The sequence below is a fragment of the Triplophysa rosa genome, linkage group LG7, assembly GCF_024868665.1.
Source record: "Triplophysa rosa linkage group LG7, Trosa_1v2, whole genome shotgun sequence".
Taxonomy (NCBI): Eukaryota; Metazoa; Chordata; class Actinopteri; order Cypriniformes; family Nemacheilidae; genus Triplophysa; species Triplophysa rosa.
Window position 1 is genome coordinate 26,693,719 of NC_079896.1, and position 23,884 is coordinate 26,717,602.

Here is a 23,884-nt window from a genome sequence, read left to right on the forward strand (position 1 = left end):
CAGATAGGAAAATAACGTTTTGTAGCCCTTATAAACATTTTTATTGCAGTTTAAATTTTTTAAGTGTAGTAGCATTTTTTTAATGGATTGATTAACATTTGCATGACCACAGTTTTACATCAAAAATTCATGATTAAACTACGGTTCCTGTGGTAAAATCACGGTTAACTTTGGTAAGACCGTAATTCCACCTGGCAGCTGTTAACATAGATGTAATTCAACTACTGAAGTAAATAGTTGATAAAGAGTTGAAAAGAAATCAAATGTTGATACTATAGTAAGCGTCTTAAAGGAGTAGTTCACTTCAAAGTTTATACTACGAATTTTCACTTCTTTCACTGAAAGTGGCCGGTTTTATTGATGAAAGTGCACAGAAATAATAGTTAATAGTAGCTGTTTTCGACAAGCAACCCAGAGTACTTTATGTGTAACAGTGACTATGACCTCGCATTGATTTGAGATTAACAAAGTAGCTTTGACGTATTTTATTGAAAACATGAAATCATGACAGGTCTTTAAAAAAGTAAATCAATAGGCAGTGAAAAAATGGTCGTAGAATGTAGAAATGAGTCATTTCAAACAAGCTAAAGAGTCGTCTTGTAATATAAAAATAGCCATGCTGCTGGTTTCTAAGAATCTCCTTTTAACTGGTATAAACCAGTAAACACACATTAGTATTTTTCTATAATGGGTGATTTTTATTCTGACTGCACGTGCTGTAATCGTGAGAAACGTGTGTACATGTCAAAGCCGTGCGGATGCTGAGCTCATTCGCTGCTAAAGAGACTGTGCGCTCTGTGTCAGCATTCTGAAGCTTTGTCAGTGTCGGACAAAAACACTTCATACAACATACATGTTCACTTAACATAAATAAATACAGGCAGTTTTGTTCATACGTAACAAAGTAACCATTTTTCTAGAAACGAGGCCTACCCGAGAAAGTTCAATTTTTTCTGAGACATACAGAATAAAATAACTGAATAGGATATATCTGAAGATGAATTGTGATACTGTAGAAATCACAATGTGCAGAATCACATTCTTCCTGTTTGCATGGAGACTATAGACTGTAAAAGAATTGATCTATGAAACATTAAAACCAACACTTTTATGTGGGATTTTCAAATCTGGCGTAAGGGCTCGCTCGGCTGAGACCTGAGAGAGAGAGAGAGAGAGAGAGAGAGAGAGGCAATTAACACAACATCTGCAACAAAATAACTCCAATCAAAGAAATCTTCTCTTAAATATTCTTAAATAAAGACATATTCTCACAAACATGCTGTTTTCTAAAATACTAATCAAACTCAAAGGGAACATATCTGCCGATGGGGTCAAAAAAACTTGTTTCCCTTTGATTCAAGTTCGTTTTTCTTATGCCACTGGAAGATATATTTTGATTGGTTTGATGGTATTTCAGAAAACAAGACACAAAATCCAAAAGATATTTGTAATGAAAGACCATTAATGTTTTATTCACACATCAACATCTTTTCTCATCAGACCTGCTCACAGGACAAAAGCACTCATGAAGAGTTTGTTTATTAACACCATAACAGAAAACAGAATGCACAGATACACCCTGAACTGCGTCAACAAGAGGACAGACCGCATTATGACCGGCAGAGGGCGCACAGCCACATGCAAACGCCACACACAAGCTGCGTCTTAATTCGCTCACTTGTTTACTCATTTACTATTCCCTATATAGCGAATGCTAAATAGTCCACTATACGGGGAAGAAGTGAATGAAAATGAGAAAAATATAACTAACTATTTCTCAATATAAACGCTTATAATGCACCTGTGTGGCTTTATGGAATGTTTAATAAAATGGTTAAAAAAGTTAATTTTTACTTTATTTGTCACGTTTTTGTATTCGTTTTAATCAGACGGTTGATTCGCGCTGCATCATGGGAAATAATGAGTGAACGTGTGTACATCGGATGTACGCTCTAAATCAGAATGCATTGTGGGTAAAAAGTAGTGAACGAATGTAGGGAATGAGTTGTTCACTCAGAATTCGTACACTACAAAATGGCGGACACCTGATGTGGTGCACTATATAGGAGATAGGGGGAGAATTCAGACACAGCTGCAGTTTCAGTCACTCTAAAACCCCAGTGTTTTCTCTTCTGGTTTCAGCATTAATGCCCCGGACTCATTGGTTTGTGTACTGATGGCATAAAAACGTCTTTCATTTCTCTGACTCCAGATACACACACGAGTAACTCACCATATTTTTGCCGGATCTCATCATGTCTTGTCTTCAGCTCGGCGGTTCTGTGAGACAAAATGACAAGGACATGAATTCCTACTGTAACCACACACGTGCACATTCACACACGCTTCTCTTGCTTGTATACACAGCTAGTTATACCAACCCACACAAAACGTTTTCCATTTATTATATTTTTTATGGCGCTTTTACAAATGAGGTTTTGCTGGGATTTGTCAGGTTTTGCTCACTTTAGGGAACAAGTTTGTCCCCAAGATGGTGGAATGATCTGCCTGTCTCTATAAGAACAGCGGAATCTTAAGCATGTTTAAGAATCGGTAAAAGACACATCTCTTTCGTCAACACCTGACACAATAACACAGACTCCTATTTCTATCGCTTTCCCACTCTTTCTATCTTTGACTATACAAATGAAAGTATTGTCTACGTGTATGTACTTATACAGCTCTGAGTGTGCGCTGAGACCAGTTCTATAGCTCTTTTGCATTCTTGCCCTTTTGTTGAACGGATTGCTTCCATTGTTGTGCCTCATTTGTAAGTTGCTTTGGATAGAGGCCAAGTACGGTGTTCCATACTCAGAATTTGTGCCGGGTGCTTCACAACAAATAAAGCCTCATACGAATAAAGAACATGAATTTAAGACAGCATTCTTGTTGAACTTGTTTAAGCATTATTGGAGGTGGTTGTAAGATCTCACCTCTCCCCTTGTTTTGTCTTTCTCTTGTCTGCCTTCCGGTTCATATTGTTTTCAAATCGAGCGGATCTATGATTAAATGAAAAATCATTATGGATGCAGTGTTGCGTTATTAAAGGTCATGTGACACATGGGTTTACACATCTTCAGTCTTACCCGATGTTCTCACACTTGCAGCAACAGAAGATGCAGATAAAAAAACCAACGATGAGGAGCGCTCCAGCCACCGACACCGTGATGATCAAGATCTGGAAGTTTACTGAATTTCACAACAGAAAGAAAAGAAGAAAGTGCCTGTGTGTGATGCATTGCCTGCTCGTATAAACAAATGAACCTTGGATCAAGTGCTTGCATAATATGAACGAAAGAGATTGGAGAAAACATTTCTTACTTGTGCACAGACCCCAGCGAGCATCATTCAGCGGGCAGAGGGAATGGGGGGGCAGGATGGTTTTGGCTGGGTATGTCAGACACCTCTTGGTTGGGATGCACCATAAACACTAAACACAGGTATGAAGAAAAAACACCGTTCGGTCCGTGTGTGTACACAGGAACACTGATGACGAGCGTAAAAATGACAACTGAATGGAAAATACGACACGTCAGTGACACAGATATGTGGACGTCACAAAAGCAAATGTCTCAGTGGAGCTGAAAACACATCATGAGAACAAACACGTGAGAGACGGTTACAGAAACATCACCTGCAGAAAGTTCATTTGATACGTTTTAAACACATCATGCATGGGTTTAACATTTTACAAGTAAATCTTTAATCGTTCGAAACTCTCCTCCACAATGCTGAGATGCTGAGTGTTGTTAAAGTATGTGGTTGCTAAGCGGTTCAGAATGGTTGCTAGGGTGGTCAAAAGTAACCTTTTCTACTTTGGGTCAGGGATTTGTTTAAAGAGCAAAATAATACGCATGCTTTGTAGAATATACAAAATAAAAGAGTGATTTTAAATCATCTGAATAAGGCAGAGAGATGTTTGGAGGGGCAGGTGACTGAGCTCCAGGAAACACTGTAATGACCTAAAAACATCCAGAACAGCCTGAACCTGTTCAACAGGTGAGATGACTTACAATCTGATCAGTGTAAAAATATCCAACCCATCCAGCTACATTTCTTCCTCCTGACGCTCTGAATGTGAGCTGTTTATGTGTTTGTCAGATATCACGTACACATTTCAAACCTTGCTCTTTACAGACGGCCGTGTTTACCTGCATCTTACCGAGCATGCAAACAAAGTGCACATAAAACTAACCCTCTCTCTCTCTCTCTCTCTCAGCAGGTGTTGTTCTGGCTTTTGTGGAAACTAGTAACTTGGTATATTAGCACCTATTGTATTATTGCTCCTGTAATGTACAAACACAACACAAAGAGAAAGAGATTCATCCAAACTCACATTGACATTTGACAAGCATTCTTCACAGCTAGTGCCGTTTTTGCTCTCACAACCTAAAGAAATGAGAAGAGAGAGGGTAGACAACATTCCTGATTTCATCTCAAAGCGCTTTTTAGAAACACAAATCACATAACGTTTTCATTTATAATAGAATTATATCGTTTACTCTTGTAATAATCACATCTGTGACGTTCAGCGCCTCACTTCATACGATAGTCAACATTTAGACCCAAAGCTCATTTTATTACTTGATTTAGAACAGAGTAAAGTTCAGGTATAATTTAATATCTGATCAAATGTGTAATAATATCTAATATTATACGAATATAAATACTTTTAAGTGTTCTATTTCAATACTACTTGGAACTAAACTGGCCCACTTTGTAGTTCATGAAAGTATCATTTTAAGTATACTTGAAGTGTACTTAAGTTTACAACTACATTTCCACTTGTACGGCAGCTTAACAGGTATACTGATAGTTAACTAGTTCAAAACTTGAAGCGCATTTTTTGTTTGTTTGTTTATGAAAGTACACTTTGAAGTATACGCAGTACTACAAACGTAGTTTTTATATTTAATAGCTATTTAATAGAATACTTTATTATAAGTATACCTCTATTAAAGGACTGAGGACAAGTGTAGGCTACATATACTTAGACATATTTGTCAGTGTGTCATTTAGTGTATTGTAATAAAGTGTCATTTCTATGCCTTATTGTAAATATATTTAACAAAAGTGTACTTTGATATCTTCCCTCAAGAAGTACACTAATAGCACACTTGTATTTTGTAAGAGGGCCCTTTGAGACATCGGTTGCCCTGACCATCTCCAGCTATGAAACCTCAGAAAAGCATCATGGGAAATCACAGGAAGACTGTTATTTACACATATTACGTAACGTATTAGACTCCCATGGGAATTAATGTTTCTTATACCATGGTCTTTTTGAATACTTGATTCTGATTGGCTGGAAGGTGTGCATTAAAACCCTTTAACGCACAGGTAGCTCCAGTAAGTTTGATTGCATTTGAAATTGAACTGACAAAATCACTGTAATTTTCACCTGTTTGCGCTAAAATTTCACTGTAAACGTCAATAAAAGATTTAACTTGGCAAATGACTATGGTATGACACACCCTGACAACAATCACAATATAAATAGTAAAGAACAATATCAACATATATACTAAAAGAGCTTAAAATTATTAAATGGTGAATTGTTTATGGCTTTTCCTTCAAATAATACAAATGTAGATTGTAACAGAAGTATCTGTTTGTCTTACTTGGAGGTGGTGTCGTAGTCTGTGTCGTTGTCTGGGTTGTAGTTTGTGTTGTGACGTTAGTCCGTTGTGTTGTCGTACTCTGTGCCAGAGTTGCGCTCAAAGCAAAGAGAAGCAGAACCACAGGAATAAAACCCATCTTCTCTTCTTTAAAATCAACAAAACTATCAAGCAGGATAAACTCTTCTATTTCCCGAAAGCAAAGAGTTTGCTGTTGTAAGGCCCGTGCAGCTGAAACTGAACGCTGGGAAAACAGGTTTTCTCTAGTTTCTCTTCGGAGAGTGAACAGGATTTGGGGCTCTTACCTGGCGAAGGCGTGGCTTATGAATATTAATGACGCAATGCTGACGTTAGGTTGCAGACGTCCAATTACGAAAGTCCAGTGACTCATTATTTTAAGCGCCATTGGCAACATAGCGCGATTTCGCAAACTGGACAGAGTAGACTGGATAGATTAAGATCTTTTTAACTATAACTACAGGACGTCTGTAAAGAATTATATAACAACGATACTTTGATATAAAAATGTATTTATGCATGTGTTACGTTTATTATATATTACAAAGTTAACAGTCCAGTAGGAGCATTACAGTAAAATGACGAAACAACAGAACACGATGGCGTCCCAAAACGACTATACATATTGATAAATAAAAGAGGGAAATGGCGCCCCCTGGTGTTTAAAACATGCATTACATGTAAATGAAAACGATTCAATGATGTTTACTTATCATATATCTTATAATATTAATCTCAAAGACCATTAGACAAAATAAACCACATCCTAAGTTACAACAATTTATTAAAGCGTTTTGTAAAGCCAGTTACAAAAGAAAGCATTTTGCTCTCTCAGTATGTTTTAACAACTATTAACTATTATTATTTTTGTGTATAATTTATTGTATAATAACAATGGTAATGAGAACATTATTTCAGGCCTTGTACTGGCTGCCCGCAGCTGAGCAAGGACCCCAGTGTGAATGTGTCTGAGAGATCCAACTGTGCTATGAGTGTGTGTGTGTGTGTGTGTGTGTGTGTGTGTTATACTGATCCCTGTGTGTGTGTGTGTGTGTGTTATACTGATCCCTGTGTGCGTGTGTGTGTTATACTGATCCCTGTGTGTGTGTGTGTGTGTGTGTGTGTGTTATACTGATCCCTATGTGTGCGTGTGTGTGTGTTATACTGATCCCTGTGTGTGTGTGTGTTATACTGATCCCTGTGTGTGTGTGTGTGTGTGTGTGTGTGTTATACTGATCCCTGTGTGTGCGTGTGTGTGTGTTATACTGATCCCTGTGTGTGTGTGTGTTATACTGATCCCTGTGTGTGTGTGTGTGTGCGTGTGTGTGTGTGTGTTATACTGATCTGAATGTGTGTGCGTGTTATACTGATCTGTGTGTGTGTGTGTTATACTGATCTGTGTGTGTGTGTGTGTGTGTGTTATACTGATCCCTGTGTGCGTGTGTGTGTTATACTGATCCCTGTGTGTGTGTGTGTGTGTGTGTGTGTGTTATACTGATCCCTATGTGTGCGTGTGTGTGTGTTATACTGATCCCTGTGTGTGTGTGTGTTATACTGATCCCTGTGTGTGTGTGTGTGTGCGTGTGTGTGTGTGTGTTATACTGATCTGAATGTGTGTGCGTGTTATACTGATCTGTGTGTGTGTGTGTTATACTGATCTGTGTGTGTGTGTGTGTCTGTGTGTGTGTGCGTTAGCGTGTGTATATGAGGCAGAGTGAAACTGCGCTGTAGCACCTGATTCTTTTCGGCTGCTCTGTTCTCAATTGAAAATTAATTTGTCTGAAGAGACAGACAACTGTGATGGAAGGGGACACACCACCTGCTTCTAACACACACACACATCCTCATCATCACAATAAATGTCCTCTTGCCCATGACAGGTATCACAATGCCCTCTTCTGCAAATATCATCTATAACACTATCGTATCATATAACACTATATCATGTCAGAAAAACACAGCAAACCTTCAATGACCCCTGTCCAGATATATATTTCATAAATATAATCATAACTCAGAAACACCCATACACAGACGCTTCATTGCATAAACATTTTCATCATCTTTTCTCTTCTTTGTGTCAATCCATCATTAAATCAAAACACACGTTCACAAAAGAGCTTGCAGTACACGGACAAATATCATGTGCATATCAAACAGCAAAATTACACAAGTACTGTTGCAGGATTATACTCATACACCAAAAAAATAAAGAAAAAGATGATGTTTTTCTCTGTTACGTCTCTCTCCGGCTGTATGACCACATGACAACTGCCTGGAACTGGTCAGAATACCAAAGAATTCAGCCGTGATAAGACACGAGGTTGGTTTGGCCTCGCAGTAGATGATAAAATGCCAGACAGCAAAATAATGTTCAACGTCCACGTGACATGGTCTCAAATGTTTTACGGTAATGTTTATCGGGTCACTTTGGATATTTGGTACGGGCCGGTCGATTCATGAGAACAGAAATGCATCATGAGATCAGTTGAATTGAAGGTTTATAGATCATTTATATTGTAATGTATGACATCTATGCGTTTAAAATGGTCTTTCTGATCCCTGGAAATGAAGCAAAAATGCTCAGTTTGTCACATATTTCTGTCCAATCAAAGGATAATAAATAATGACAATGTCCCTCCCCCAACACCACCAGTAACCAATGAGCAAGAAGCATAGTTTGTGGCGGCTATGGTTGAACTAATATAACCTCAGTTTAACCCAAACATCTCCAACTAACAGAACTGCCATCTGTCACATGACAACAGTGTAGTGTCGTACAATCCATCCGTGTAGTGAAACGATACAAAGACATGCTTACCAAATCTTGAGTTGAATACTTATCTGTTGGCGGCTGGCATTGGGCAGACAGTCAAGACCTGCTTTATATAAAACACCACCATTACTCCGTCTGTATAGTAGAGCACGGATGAACATCACATCACTCATTCAGGCGGCTGTGCATCGGTACAGAATAAAAGTCTTGGGTCGCTGGAGGAAAATTTACACGCAAACTCTGAGTCTTCATATCAAATGTACCACGTCAGCACGTTCATGTATAGCCGCCGCTGTTTAATAAAACAAAAACGGTTTGTTGTGCTTTTGATGATGAGTGAAAGGTCTCAAATATGAGCTGATGTGCACAGATCAGATGAAGCGACGCTCCAGAAACACAGCCCTCAGCGGTCACGGCTTTATAAAACAACTCCGCGTGTGAATTCCACAAATCACACACACAAACACAATATCCAGACCTGCCGTGTGAGTGTTAGGAAACAAGAAATGGAAAGAAACTAACGGGGTTTGCTGATGAGTCAGTGCTGGCGGAGAACAGATAAGACTTGTGTCGTTGTGCTTTGTCAAAGTAAAACTGGTCACGATGGATCATCAGTAAGCTGGAGCGGCTGTTGTGTTAGTCGATCCACGCTCGGCCGTTTCTCCGCTGTGATGACGTCACGGTCCTTCAGCTCTCTGATTGGTTTTCCATCACCTCATCCATGCGCTGCTGTTGCTGGTGATGGACATGACACTGCAGCGCTTCTTCACAATCATGTTGATGTACGCCTTCATGATCTTTGTGATCTCACCCACCTTCAAGCACAAGAAAACACAGCGGCTCATCACGCGACCGACCATGAATAAAGACACCAGACCATTTCTTCACACTTAATTCTGATGTTTTGGTTCATGCTGGGATCATGTCTTTCTTGCCCCAGGGAATAACCAAATACATGTCACTTAGTTACGTATTTAAAATACAAAATTTGAGTAACTGTATTTCATTAGTAATTAGTAATCCAATTACAGTTACATCCGAAAAGTATTTTAGATGACCAAAGTGATTACTTGGAATTTTAATGTCATTTATTTCATTAAAACATGAATATCAACTGTAACAGGCAATTCATGTAAACAGCAACTGTTGATTCTTTGACAATCTGCAAAAGCATCCTGAACTACAGTTATGCTCGTAAGTTTCATGCCGACTATGCGAGTTCTCTCTTTGTTTGTTTATAACTCACAAATCTGACTTCTTTTCTTAGAATTGTGAGACATGCACTCACAATTGTTGATCGGATGCTGACATGATTACTGTGTGTCGATCTGTGAAAATCTCACGATGTAAATCCGATGATTTAAAGTGAAAACTGAAATGAACAAATTAATTCACAAACGGCCGTATTCATTTACGTCAGGCACAATGTTAAAAACCCATCTATGTTTTGATTCTGTGATGGTTTGTTGTCGTTTTAATTGTGTGATTTGAAATAAATTGTACAACTTTCTGTCTGATAACATAGGAATAGAGAATATAAGTGGAATAGTGGTGTGTACCTGAGACGTTTCAAAGAACATCTCCCGTTCATCCACGATGATTTTGTAAGTGCTGGGCTGAGGCGCTCCGAAGAAAACGATGTGTTCGTACTGGAAGGTCTCGAGAGGTTTGGGTTCACCGCGTTTGTACACCGAGACGTTTTCAGCGCTTACACCCAACCACAGATCATGAGGAAACCCTCCCTCCTTACACTGCACACAAACACACACACACACACACACACACACACACACACACACACACACACAATCATGATCAAAATCACATCGTGATCTTGTAATCTGGGATGTTTTAAACCTCAAAGAACAGATTCATACCTCCACGTCAAAGAGTGTGGATCCATATCCCGGCCATTCTTTAATGACGGTCATGTACGTAAGCATGGCCTGATGCTGAGGCATTCCCTGCAGACGACTCCATTTCTCCAACACGCTGGCGAGAGTGGCCGACATCTCCTCCTTCACGAACATCTCCAGCATCTGTTCCTCCTCCACACGCTGTTTCTTCAGAGATCCCGTCTTAAAGCTGCGTCTCAAGGTGCCGTCCAGAAAGTTTGCCTTCCGCCTTTCTAACGTGTGAACTCCGGCGCCGACCATACAAGCCCCCTGGACTCCGGTCGCTCCGGCTTTAGTGGACTGAAGGATCCGCGTGCGGAGTCGACCCACCGGATACACGCTGCTCAGACTCCAGGGCGTACGGGCCACATCCCCGTGAATGTACTGCAGACGCAGAGCCGCTAGGTGCTGAAGAGTGTCCTCACATGCCGGGAAATGACCGTTGATCAAACTCTCATGAGCCTGAAGAGAAATGATGAAAATAAACGAGACACGGCATGAGACAGAGAGAAGAGATGGAAGATGAATAAAAAGACTTTCACTTTATAAACATTAACCAACATAATCACAGTTGTAAAAGAGAATCACAATTAACACATATTCTAATGAATGTTCATTTACAAAGTTTCGTTATATATTAATATATACACTATAGGTCAAAAATTTAGCGTAATTTCATAGACAAAATTATAATTGTGCGTAATAATTTCATCAAAAAATCGGAAATATATACTGTATATATTTTATTTTTTCATTTAAAAATGAAAAAATTAATTTTCATTTTCATATTTTGCGCAATTTCCAAAGTACATTTGTGTTTGTATTCTAAAGTTTTAATGAGTTTACTATAATAAATAAATAAAAACTTTTGAAAGGTAAAGTCAATTTACTTTTCCCATCAGTTTAGACAACAACAGATGCCGTCTAGAAACAGTTTGGTCAGAATTCTTTTATAAAGTGAAACCTTTCAGGAGCTCTTTAATGCAGTTAAACATGGATCCCGGGGGGCCCACGGTTTTTGCGCCATACATAGAAACGTATCATAAATGTTGTGCAATTAAACATCATAAAATAAAACCAACAACCAAAAGAACTGATGTTTCAGCGTTGTATAATTTTATATGATAATTTTATATGATCCTTTAATGAAAATTTTTATTTGGGGGGTCCACAAAGGGGTGCCTTGCAAAAAAAAAGTTTGAGAACCACTGCTTTAATGGTTAAACAAAATATACAATTGCAGTTCACCTGCTCAAACATGAAGGCAAATTCCACTCCTTCTTTCGGCATGCTTTCAACGTCCAGAAAACAATAGAGTTTGAAATAAAGTCTCCAGGGTCCTTCCTCCTCCTCCTCTTCACCGCCCGCCAACCTAAAGACCAAAACACTGCTTCAGTTAACAAACCAACACACATGCAAATGCCACACTAAAAAATCATTTCACATCTTTCATTTTCGACGTCAATGGTCGTGTCAATGGTTATCCTCTAGGGTTCACACGATATGACAGTATCACAAAATTTTGAACAACATTTTATAATGAAACTATTTCAAGTAAATGATTTACTTTCAAAACACTTTTCCATCGCATTTTCGTTGTACATTAAACTTGCTACTGAACGGACAACATTGAACCTTGTGTGTTTATATTCACGCAAACTGAATAGATCGGTCACTGAAACATTCAACTGAATTAAATCAGAATTAAGAAAGGGATGAAAAAGCTTCTTCATATGGTAAAAAATCATAACTGTCTGCATGGCGATATATTGTGTTCTGATCAGTGTTGGGTGTAACTAGTTACTAAGTCATTAGTTACTGTAATTTAATTACTTTTCCCTTGAAAAAGTAAAGTAAGGGATTACTCTTATTTTTCTGTAATTTAATTACAGTTACTTCTGATGTAATTGAACTAAATACTATGTTATATGTTCAATAGTGGAAACGACATCCAAATGATAAGTCTAACTTTAAAATGTATGCTTTAATGTGTCCTTCTCACATTTGTAATACTTTGGTCAGTAAATAAGAATAATTGTAGTGGGGGGCGCTATGGAGCAGCGCAGGAGATAGACGTGTTATACATCTCCTCCACAACCAAGCTGATAAAATGTAATTTAGCTGTCTATAAGAATAATTGTAGTTAATTAATGTAGTTATTTATTTGAATGAATTAAAAGAGCCGTTTCATGTCTATCCTTGAATCAATTCTAATCAAGGTTGATGTAGGATATAGAAAGTAATTAGTAATAAGTTATTATATACTTTTTGAAGAGAGTCATTTGTACAGTAATCTAATTACACTTTTGAATATGTAATTAGTAACTAGTAATCAATTACTTTTTTAGAGTAACTTACCCAACACTGGTCCTGATATATCATTACAGCTGTATTTACCTCTCAAACTTTGCTAGAATATCAGCCACAATCACACGACTCTCTATAGCTCGACTCGCCACCTTATTGTGTTCAAACAGAGAGAACATGTTCCTGCTGTTCTCCATTGCCAGACCACGAATCAGCTTCTCCACCACCTTCACAAATCAAATCTAGTGTTACCTTCCATCATAACACGACAAATATAAAGCGCAGAGATCTGATGAAAGGGGTTTCACCTCTCCAGCTGTCGTGTGGGAGTTGATGGATATCTTGCAGGATCCTCCGCCGTGACAGTACACAGTCGTCGTCATTTCTTGTCTGACCAGCAGGGCGGCGATCTCGTCCTGAGACGGCACGTACTCCCGCGTCTTTGTCCTCTTCAGAGACTCACCGATGAAGTGTGCGTACTTCTCTATCTCGGTGCCAGAGTAACGCTCCCTAACCCTACCAGATCATTCACAGACGTTAAAACCGCTGAACAAATAAGTCGGGATCGTAGCCGAAATAAGCCCCGCCCACAAGGGGAGCGTGTTTACCTCTTCAGATGGAAGCGGAGGTAGCGCAGGATGGCACGGCTGGGCAGGAAGGTGCAGCTCATGCAGGTGAGCAGGTGCCAGTGCGCACGGTTCGCCGGGCTGTTGGGCTGCGGCACGTGATTGGTCTGTTTGATCAGCTGACAGTACACCTCGTCTCTGAGTGGCCGCAGGTCGTGGCAGGTCTGCAGGATGCCCTGGATGATGTTCACGGGGTCTGAGACGATCTCCATCTCCTGGAGCGAGTTAAAGATCTTCACCGCCTCGTCCTGCAGGCTCCCGTAGCCCTTCTCCTTTTGCACTGCAGCCGGAAGAGAGAGAGAGAGAGACGACGTTTAGAGCCGGATGCTAAGATCACGCAAAAGCAGATTAAAGAGACTCACGGGGTTCGTTGACCTCTCCGTACGGCAGTGGCAGCAAAGGTGCATGCAGGGGATGCTGGGTATATCTCAGGATGGGGTTTCTGCGATACATCAGTTCCACGGCCTCGGAGTTCACGCTGTTCTCCTGCACGAGTGTCACACATCAAGAACCGCTTGAACAAATCAAACCTTTTCTGTCACGAGCCAGAATCGTCATCTTTACCTTGATGTCTCTTATGAGCTGCTGTGTGGGTGTTTCAATGAGAGGTTTGTTGTCGATGACGCCCTGTGTGGTAGACACCCAGCGCATCGCCTCATTCAGCGCCTTTGTGTACAGATGATACGAGTGTTTCCGCCCGTGAACGATGATGTTCCAGTAACCTGCGGTGGAAACACACATCAGCGTCTTATTGGGTTTTATTAACAATCAACGCCAAGTTCAAGTCAACGACTATCTTCGATGTTATTTGTTGGCATTTTGTCTGGTCACACTCACCCGTCTCTTTAAATGTCTTCTCTTCAGGTTGGACAACAGAACACAAGCTGTTCAGAACCAGAGTGCCCATCTTTGATGCGCTGCGTTCAGAAGACTTGAAGTAATCCAGAGAGTTGTTGGTCAAGACAAACCAGCGTTTCTTCAGTTTGAGAGCCGAGCTCTTAGCCCCCGACTTCACCTCTTTATGAAGCCAACCTGAAACACACACACACACGTTTGGATATTTGTGAGGACTTTTATTACAAACATGACGATTTTTATACTGTACAAACTCTATATTTGATCTCCTATGCCTGACACAAACTTTGCTGCAGTTTTACATTATTTCGATCGATAATTAATTAATCAAAAATCAGTTTTAAGTAGGCTTTACGCTGTGGCAAGACACTAAAAAACTCTAATTGAATTTAAAACCATCTTTAAGCACAGGAATGCAATGCAAAGTCAGTATAAAGCTGAAGCTGCTGTTCATATAAATCTCAAACTAAAGTTTGATGTTGATAAAAATAATGCTCATCTAAATCTCCAAAACATTCACTTTCTTTTCTACTTTGACAGTTTTTCTGTAGCTCAACATGGTTGAAGCTTCCATTCCCACGTCAAAGATGAAATCATCTGTATAAATGATGTGTATTAGAGAAAGTCCTCAGACCTCTGAGCAGAAACTCTTGTCCGTCCGTCTTTGTGTCTCCTTTAGGTTTCTGTAAGAGACTGATCCAGTGATGCATCTCCTCCGGCAGATCCGAGTTACAGTGAATCACACGATTGGCTGTGATGATCACAAATGAATTGGGCCTAATGGAGACAAGACGGGAGTTATTTTTACACCAGACATAAAACATTCCATTGAAATACTTCTTTAAGGGAAACTCAATCTCACCTGTCAGGATTATCTGAAGCACACACGGAGTCGATCAATCCAACATCCAGCGTGCCCTGAAAGGAACAGAGAGAGAGAGAACAAAAACTAGATTTAGAGTTCTCACACTTTAGCGAGATGCGAGATGTGTAAGAACACTGACCACCGCGTTCTTCGGGTTAGCCTGTTCGTGAGACATCTCCATCAGCTGCTCTGGTGTGGCGGTGGCCACCCGACTCAACATGTTAAACCAACCGCTGGTCGAGCGAGAGAGAGAGAGACAGTAGTTTAGTGACGGGATGAGAAATCAGATGGGATTCTCATCAGAGCTGATGGTGTCAGAGTACCTGGCGTCCTCCGGTGACTCGGCGAACACCTGATACGTTCTCTCATCTGTCACGATATTCAGAGCGTTCTCCTTCTCGTGATTATCAACAATCTCCCTGAAAATACAGCCATAGACTAATTCTTTATATAACTCCAACTCATAGATGAGGTTAAATGGTGAGCAAATGCAAAGTCTCATCTGTCTCCTGAGAAAAAGATTCAATTTTGTTAAATTGTTGTTAAACGCATGTCGTTTATGGATTAAACAAAATCAGCAGTCTCCCAGTGAGTAAGCCAGTGGCAATGGTGGCAAGGAACCCAAACTCCACTATAGATAGATGTAGATGTGTATGTATATGTATGTAAGAGTGGAGACGGCCAGACTCAGCCGGGAGGGCCAGTTCTCCTCAGGCATCTTAAAACAGCACTGCTGCAACTACAGAGAGAACGACTGCTGTAAACTCTAAGATTCGACGGGAACGTTTAGTTGGGCTGGAAAGAGTCAGAAATGTCCCACATGTGTCTGTCATTAGAGTTTGAGAAGAGATGTCAACGATGTGTCAAACTGAGCTCAGATCAAAAGTCAATATGATTGATGATCTCGATATCAACTCAAAGATTTCTCATCAAATTGACTAAAATCCTACAATCTACATTCATTTACACCTCCAGACTCTTCAATTACACTCTCATTTGTTTCTCTCATAAGTCATTTGAGGTAAGCTGAATTCTTACTTGGCCAAGCGGATGTCGATGGTTCCCTTCAGTCTCTCTTCGCTGTCGTTCTCATAATACATGAGTTTGGTGTCACGCAGGACAAACCAGCGCATTTTCCAGTTTCTGCGCGACAGTGTGGACAAACCTCCGCCCTTCTTATACAGCCAGCCTGACTTCAGCGACTCCTGCTTCGAGCGAAACCACATGAATGTGTCGTCCTTCAGAACACACCAACGCCTGCGCCACGGGATCATCAGACCAGCTGCACACATCACGACAACATTTGCACATGGGAAAAGAGATCTGGACTGTCGTGAGTCAGGGCTCATGTGTGCTTTCTTACCCTTCATGTAGAGGTAACTGTGGAAATACGGGGGTCCGTTCCCGTTCAAGATGTTGACTTTACCATTGGACACCTCTTCGTCTGTGTCCACACCTCCATCATGATCTTCATCACTCTCAGCGTACTGACACACACACGTTTTTTGCATTAAAAGAAAAGTGTAAAACAAAGAACAACCACATTTACTGTCTATACACACTAACTAAAGCGAAAAACGTTGATATGAGCTGATGTACTGATGTAGTAAAGAAATCTCACAGAATCTGAGCTGCGGTTGTAAGACTCTTGGCTTGCGTTGGTGCAGGTGGATTTGCGTGCGTGTTCTGCGTCCGTCGCTGCGATGCTGCTCTGTCCGTCCTCCAGCTCATCCTGATCGTAGTCTGACTCCCCGTCTCCCGGCACACTGTAGATGGGTTCTTCTGCGTCCGGTAGAGATTCGGCTGCTGTAACCCTGCTGGAGCGATCCACATCCTCTCCCTCCTTCTTCTCATCATCATCATCATCATCCGCCTTCACTGTTTTAGACTCCACGGGCTTTTCTGCATCGTTTTTAGCTTCTCCAGGGAGTGGAGGAGGTGGAGGGGGCGGAGGCGGGGGCGGAGCTCCGGGGGGCACGTTGGGAGCAGACGGAGCCACCGTACCCTCGGCAAAGTCAGGAGGCGGAGGAGGCAGAGAGCCTAAAATCCCCTCGTCCACAGGACCTTCTATAGGTGGAGGAAACCGCTGGAGAGCGACGCACTCCTCCTCCGCGTGGAAGCCCTCGTCTACCTCTTCCTCTGTGGAGGTTGTGGGTCTGGAGGCGGATCGTTTGGGAGAACCGGGGATGACCTCTGGGCCGCCGGTGTCTAACAGGTCATAGAATTCGGTGGCGGCGCGGGAGGCCTTTTTCTTCTGACGTAAGGTCTCGGCGTCACGCCGTAAACGCAGCTCCTGTTTGGAGCTCTCGCACAGCATGGACACGCCGTCTTCTCTTTTCTTCTGCAGACGTTGGATCTCTCGCTCCAAATGCAGGATCTCCTCCATCTGACGACTCTCTTCAGAAGAAGAACAAGGAGCCTGACAGAGAGCGATACAGAGTTTGAACAATGAGAAGACAAGTGAAAGCTACAACAGATCTTCACATGGTCAAGCTGGAAAAACGCTCAGCGGTATTGTTGACTTTCTTTTCAAAACATTCATTATTATGGAAGTGAGCTTTACCTCAGCCGTTGCTTTCTTTCCTTCTTCATTTTTCTTCTCCTCCTCTTTCCTTCTCCTCTCCTCCTCTTCTCTCTTCTTCTTCTCCTCTCTGAGTTTGCGACAGACTCCTCGAGCCACCTGTCCTCGTCTGTGTTTCTGGAGGACCAGTGTGGCCGACCGTTGCCGTAGAAACCGTCGGCGATAGAGATGAGCGCGGTAGTTCTTCTGGATTCTCACGATGCTGGTCAGCGCTTTCTTATAGTTCTTTCTGAAGTGAGAACAAGGAGCACAAGACACAAACAAGCGATAAAAGTTTGCTTCCATATCTGTGGCATTAATTTAATCCATGATTTATTCTTAAATGAATGAAATATGTTTGAACACGATGCACGATTTATTAAAATGAATGAATATTAATACTTAGTAACATAAGCCTTGTTTGTAAGGTACTCTGTGCTACAATCTTTCAAAAATATATAAAATATAAATGACAAAATAATAGAAATATTTGATTTTTTTATATAAAAATATATTCAAATACATTTCAAGATTCCTGTTTTGATTTTCAAAGTAAAAGCAAATATTTCATCTTGTCACTGTAAACCTGAGAAACAGTAAAAGTGTTCACACACACACACACACACACACACACACCTTGCGATGTATCTGAGAATATAGGCTCGTATGATCAGTCCAGCTTTACTCCTCACTTCATCTCTTTGCTTCTCCAGCTTCTGTTCTAAAGGTTCCTTTAGGAACACCTGCAGGTCAAAGGTTATTACAGGTCAGTGCCATCAAACACACCAGTGGTGTAAAGTATTGGAGTAAATGTACTTAGTTACTTTACTTAAGTATCTTTTTGGCTACTTTGTAGTTGTACTGAGTATTAAAGATATTAGCAACTTTTACTCTCTACTTAACTACATTTTTGAACAAGTATATGTACTCTTTACTCCACTACATTTGTAATGACTAATGCAATTACACATTACATTTTGCATGGCACCTATCTTATAATTAATATCGCCATTTACAGGGCAATGAAGGTACTACAATCTTGTGGATTTTGCCCTAACTTACAAAAACTTGTCAACATGTCTTCTTTATATGAATATGAGTGCAGTATCAGGTAGATGTCAATCGCTGGCGGTTTATACACGGTTAGCCCTTACCCGCTATTTCTACAGTAATATATTGGCAACACTGTTGCCAGCTAGTTACTGTAGGTCACACATCTACAAAAGCTCTTGTTTTTAAAACTAACTCTTCCTAAATGTGCTCTAAACATGTTTGCTCAAAATTTGACCATATGGTGGGACTATTGCCATGAAGTGATGTAAACCAGTAAAAAGAATGTATAGTATTTCAATTTTCAAAAGTTCAAAAGACAATATATTAACCCATAGAATGAGTCGGACACAGAGAAATAAACCATCCACATATGAATCTCAACAATGGTGACAATCAACTGAACAGCGTCATGCTGCAATGCATGCTGGGTACATAGTACAAAACTCATTCATGATTGTTTGTCCCCATTGATGAGGTTTGTATGTCAAGTGTCTAACTGTGTCTCAATTGCAAAGAAAGATTTTCTGACAGAGATCTTTCCATTATAACATGTGATCACTTTACCAAACATATCTTAATAAATCTTAAATGCTATATTATTATTATTTAATGATTGAATTCTTTCAGATGTATCTTCAGTTACTAGGCAAACATAAAGTTGCGGTAAAAGTGTACATTTTAAAGCTACAAGAAAGTCAAAGAGTCCAACCAAAGCAAACACTGATCGCCATAATGGTGACTTAAAACATAGCTAATTGAACCACTATGAACTCGAGTTCAATCTCAATAAGATCTTACACAGATGACAGAAATAAAGTGAAAGTGGTGTCTGTAATATGTGAAGATGTTATTGATGTTTGTGTTTAATTCTCCTCTGGTGAAATCTTGACAGATTTATTGTGTTCATCTGTTATTTACACTTGGTCATCTAAGACTGTGTGACTTAAGTGCGTTAATAGATTCTTTATAATGTATCTTCAAACAGCCATTGCAGTAGTTTACTGTAAAACACCTACAGTAACTAGCAGGCAACAGTGTTGCCAATGTATTACTGTAGAAATGGCAGGTAAGAGCTAACAGTGTATGTGAAATGAGGACATGACTGCAGCTGGCCATGAGGCCCAAACCAGCATGTCCAGTGCAAAAAGGCTTTGACTTTTTAATTCTACTTAACATTATTTTATCTATCTGTTATATTGAAGAGACCTTTTTGAAGGAGTTTGGTTTACTTATGAGCACTTGAGCTTAAATGAGACTTAGGGTGTTTGTAATGACGTAGGTTATGGTGTCAACCATGATTTGTTGCAATTTTGAGGTGTTCAGTCTTATTATGATTTAAGAAAATAAATGCGATTGCTCTCCTCATGAATCAACTGTTTCTTGTTTTTCACTGACGTGTCTCTTAAGTGTTGAGGACTAGTGCTGCTTTGAGCCTACATTCAGTATGAGTAAAATACTCAAGTACTGTTCAAATCAGATACTCAAAGACTTTTACTGAAGTCGTTTTGGAATTGGTGACTTGTAACTTGTAATGGAGTAATTTTCACTGCAAGGTATCTGTACTTTTACTTAAGTATGGTTTTCAGGTACTCTTTACACCTCTGAAACACACACACACGAGAGAGGATGAAATGAGAGTCGATAGGTGACTCACTTTGCTCTTCCCGAGCTGCCAATCCTTCTTAGTCCCGTCATAAACCATCAGCAGATCTGTGCTGTTCTTCTTCTCATCTCCGTTGGAGGACATGGCGGCCTTTTCTTTCTCTTTAAGAATGATCTTATACCTGCGCACACAGACACGAGTATAAACCGAAGGGTCTGAACGAACACACATCAGCCGAGAGTGTTTTCACACACACCTGCTGAAGAAATCTTTAAACGTGCGGCGCACGGGAAACCCAGCTCTGCGGATCTTCACCGTCTCCAACATACCAGAATAACGCAACTGATTCAAAACCACATCTGGATCAAACTTGTTCGGCGTCTGTAGTGGAGAATTAAAGCACGAGTAATAATACTACAATAATAAAATAATGTCTGAGAGAATGGTGATTTATTATTAAACTCGCTTTGAGTGACAGTTCAACCAATTTTCTTATTTCCCGTCGTTATTGCACATTCTTTGACTAGACAACTTCATTTTCTTTACACGTTTTTTCTGATTTCTTTGTTATAGTTATAGATTGTTATAGACAAAATTTCACTCTGTTTTTTTTCTTGCCGTTTTTCCAACAATGTAAAACTGAAAATAAATCAGAATTGAATAACATTCTGCATTCTGATTGGCTGATGTGGCAGCTCTCACCTTCTCCGTGTTGGGTTTGATGCATCGCACAAAGAAGGGGTTGGACACGCTGAGAGTGGCCATTAGGGAATGAAGAGAGTCCTGAGTGACAAGTGACGCAACCAATCAAATGAGAGAGAACTCTTAAAGAAACGGTACAGCCGCATGTAGAATAATACAGTTTTGTGCTGTAAATGTATTTATAAATTCGCCCCAGATGATTTGAATACGACCGTTCTGTTCTCTTAAACTCACTCTGAACTGAGAGCTGACGGTGGGCTTTTTTCTTGCCGTGCCCATCTTCAGAGTTTCCTCGTTGTTCCTGCTGTTCACTTGCTCAAACAGATCATAGATGAAATCCAGTCTACACACACACACACACACACACACACATGGAATGGGTATGACTGCTTTACAATGTCTGTGAAAGTATGTGTTGTTTGGTGCGTCTTACCGACTGTCCTTCAGCATGTTCAGGATATCATCTCGAAATGTGTCTCTGTTCTTCTCTAAAATACCCCTCACGTCATACAAGACCTACAGAGACACACGGAAGAACATAAAACAACAATCAAACACCATTATACACACACCTGTTGAGACGTACCTCTCCAGCATAGTGTTTAATGCCAAACTGATGATCTGCCAGTCTGGGTTTCACATAGTAAGGATTCGTCTGAGGAAAAACAAACTCCCATGATTAAACTCCGGAGTATTTCTGTCCTGTTATGTTCATATATGATGAAGATCAAACTCACGGAGTGTCTGCTGTGTAGTTTCTCCTGCAGGGTGAAGTCAGTGCCTTTGGGAAATCGGCTTTCTTCATTGATAAGAGCTAACATACCCAGTTTCTGAACAAACACGTGAACACGTTAATGCAAGCAAAGCCGAAAAACACATGCAGTTGTAAAAAATCGAACTGTATTTTGGATGTATGAATATGTGGCGAAGATTCGTAGCTGCAAATCACACCCAGATATGTCTGTAAGATGCCTGCTAAAGATCTGGAAACATCTAAGAAAGCGCAGTTTTACATACGTTTAAACATTTTATAGATATCTTCTAGATGTTTATATGACATCTGACAGGAAACGTCTCAGAGACAAGTTGCAGATGCTAACAATAAAAAAACGTCTTGCCGATGTAAATGCAGACATCAAATAGACGTTCCTCAGATATATGTGCGCTATCAGGGCGTGTTTTGCTCCAGCCCTCTAGGGGGCGACATTTTGACCTAAATTTTAGATTCATTTAGCCGAGAAAATTAATTTAGTTTAAAGCTGCAAAACATAACTTTTGACTTTGTATCGCCATCTGTTTGAATAGGATGTCAAACTTGCACTATAACAAAATGACACAAGAACTCTTAAAGTCCCTGTTGAACCGGAAGTTGCGATAGTTTTTACTTCCGTATTTTGACGCATTTCCGAGTGAAATGGAATTTCTGATGATAAAAATAGTGGGTGTGGCTTTCGTTTTCTTCTCTGCGATTTTATTGGATGTATAAAAACAGCCATTGCATTTTTAAATGTAACTGGCAGCAGACTGACAGTTGAAGGGGAGGAGTATAACAGATGCTCCGCCCAAGCCGTCTAACATACGTCATATAAGATGGACAGTCACTAGAGGGCGAAGTGCATTTTCAGATTTTAACTGAAGATTATGAGGGCACACGAATTTTAAAAAGAGAATGACCCACACTGATAAACTATTTACAATAAACGCTGCAATATTTCATGAAAAAATAGGCATTGGAATTTTTTATTTCGCTGGGACTTTAAGTAATCCAGTCGTCATCAACACTAAATCAGCAGTTCTCTTAATGAAAAATGTTTTTCAATATTTTATTTATATGGTATAGGCCCAAACACTAATGTACTTTATTTTTTATTCTGTAACCTTTTTAAATATTTCGTGCAAAAAAACAAATAAAAATGAACAAGAGCTTTGGGCCTCCATTTGTCTTGAAGCAGCTCCGCTAAAACCAAACAAAACAATCTAAACCAATAAAGTCAGGTTAAATAAATGTGAACAGCCCCTGACGGCTGACTGTGATGTGTTTACCTTCTCTATCAGATCCAGACATTCAGCATTATCCATCCAGTCAATAGCTTCCCAATGAATCCCTTCCCTGTGAGAAAACAAACAATCCATCACACAGTCTCCTCTCACAAAACACATGAACCAAGAAAAGCTGATTTTCAGGGGTTACATATGTAAGAACAGAGCAGAAGTTTACCGGTTGTACTCCAGTTGCTCCAGAGAGAAGATGTGTTTGTTGAAATATTCTTGAAGTTTCTCATTGGCATAATTAATGTTAAACTGTTCGAAGCGGTTCACCTTCAGAAAGCACACAGACTTGAGTTAGATCTCCATAAACGTGTGAGCGTGCGTGTCTTATGTGTCTGAACGTGACATCACACCTCAAAGTTTTCGAAGCCGAAGATGTCGAGAATCCCGATGGATTTAAAATTGTCTTTGCCTTTTATCTTCTGATTAATTCTCATGATGATCCACGAGAAGCACTGGGAGTACAGCGCCATGGCAACCGAATCCCTGGAATCTATCGCCTGCCAATCAGAATCGAGAATGATGGGAAGCAGAATGATGTGAAGGAGCATCAAAGTAAACTAGTTAAAGTGATCTCACCTGTTCGACAGTGAGCGGTGAGCAGATCTCCTCTCCTCTGAGGATCATTGAACGCTGCGTCAGAACCTCATTCAGCTGGAAACAGTCCAGACCCAGAAGATCGCTCACATTACTCAGAACTGAGAGAAAGACGGAGAGAAAGAAAAACACTGACACACGTTTGACTGAAAACGTCCATGTTGCACTGAGAAAAGAATGAAAGTTCTCACCCTGTTTAGTGGTGATCTGAGCGCCACCTGCTGTCATGAACTCAACATCACCAAGCTGAAGAACTCCAGACAAGAGTTTAAACATGTCTCTGATCTCCTCCTCCGAAAACTCCATCACCTTCAAAGCCTCCTGCAGAGAGAGAGAGAGAGAGAGAGAGACAGAGAGAGA

At 40.3% G+C, this 23,884-nt stretch overlaps 2 protein-coding genes across 2 annotated transcripts in view; both read right to left on the bottom strand.

Annotated features, from left to right (window-relative positions):
* Window positions 1-41: 41 nt before the first annotated feature.
* Window positions 42-5,929, bottom strand: pttg1ipa (PTTG1 interacting protein a). Its single transcript, XM_057337543.1, has 7 exons — window positions 5,622-5,929; window positions 4,337-4,389; window positions 3,322-3,430; window positions 3,087-3,189; window positions 2,934-2,999; window positions 2,234-2,280; window positions 42-1,155 (listed from the first exon to the last, which is right to left on the bottom strand). Exons 1-7 carry the CDS (start codon window positions 5,755-5,757, stop codon window positions 1,109-1,111), a joined length of 561 nt encoding a protein of 186 aa, XP_057193526.1. The 5' UTR covers window positions 5,758-5,929; the 3' UTR covers window positions 42-1,108.
* Window positions 5,930-6,908: 979 nt separating this feature from the next.
* myo10l1 (myosin X, like 1) overlaps window positions 6,909-23,884 on the bottom strand; it is a 41,325-nt gene continuing 24,349 nt past the window's right edge. The window contains exons 10-40 of the mRNA XM_057337542.1: window positions 23,716-23,845; window positions 23,507-23,625; window positions 23,281-23,427; window positions 23,097-23,197; window positions 22,922-22,988; window positions 21,616-21,708; window positions 21,465-21,533; window positions 21,312-21,394; window positions 21,113-21,221; window positions 20,879-20,959; window positions 20,433-20,557; window positions 20,228-20,357; window positions 18,157-18,263; window positions 17,524-17,770; window positions 16,582-17,379; window positions 16,324-16,447; window positions 15,999-16,242; window positions 15,284-15,379; window positions 15,100-15,193; window positions 14,958-15,013; window positions 14,730-14,872; window positions 14,078-14,272; window positions 13,805-13,962; window positions 13,603-13,726; window positions 13,223-13,520; window positions 12,923-13,130; window positions 12,705-12,841; window positions 11,556-11,679; window positions 10,290-10,769; window positions 9,972-10,163; window positions 6,909-9,227 (exon numbers count right to left, since the gene is read on the bottom strand). Coding sequence (XP_057193525.1) covers window positions 9,123-9,227; window positions 9,972-10,163; window positions 10,290-10,769; window positions 11,556-11,679; window positions 12,705-12,841; window positions 12,923-13,130; window positions 13,223-13,520; window positions 13,603-13,726; window positions 13,805-13,962; window positions 14,078-14,272; window positions 14,730-14,872; window positions 14,958-15,013; window positions 15,100-15,193; window positions 15,284-15,379; window positions 15,999-16,242; window positions 16,324-16,447; window positions 16,582-17,379; window positions 17,524-17,770; window positions 18,157-18,263; window positions 20,228-20,357; window positions 20,433-20,557; window positions 20,879-20,959; window positions 21,113-21,221; window positions 21,312-21,394; window positions 21,465-21,533; window positions 21,616-21,708; window positions 22,922-22,988; window positions 23,097-23,197; window positions 23,281-23,427; window positions 23,507-23,625; window positions 23,716-23,845 — 5,184 coding nt within the window. The 3' untranslated portion in view covers window positions 6,909-9,122. The remainder of the gene's footprint in view (window positions 9,228-9,971; window positions 10,164-10,289; window positions 10,770-11,555; window positions 11,680-12,704; window positions 12,842-12,922; window positions 13,131-13,222; window positions 13,521-13,602; window positions 13,727-13,804; window positions 13,963-14,077; window positions 14,273-14,729; window positions 14,873-14,957; window positions 15,014-15,099; window positions 15,194-15,283; window positions 15,380-15,998; window positions 16,243-16,323; window positions 16,448-16,581; window positions 17,380-17,523; window positions 17,771-18,156; window positions 18,264-20,227; window positions 20,358-20,432; window positions 20,558-20,878; window positions 20,960-21,112; window positions 21,222-21,311; window positions 21,395-21,464; window positions 21,534-21,615; window positions 21,709-22,921; window positions 22,989-23,096; window positions 23,198-23,280; window positions 23,428-23,506; window positions 23,626-23,715; window positions 23,846-23,884) is intronic.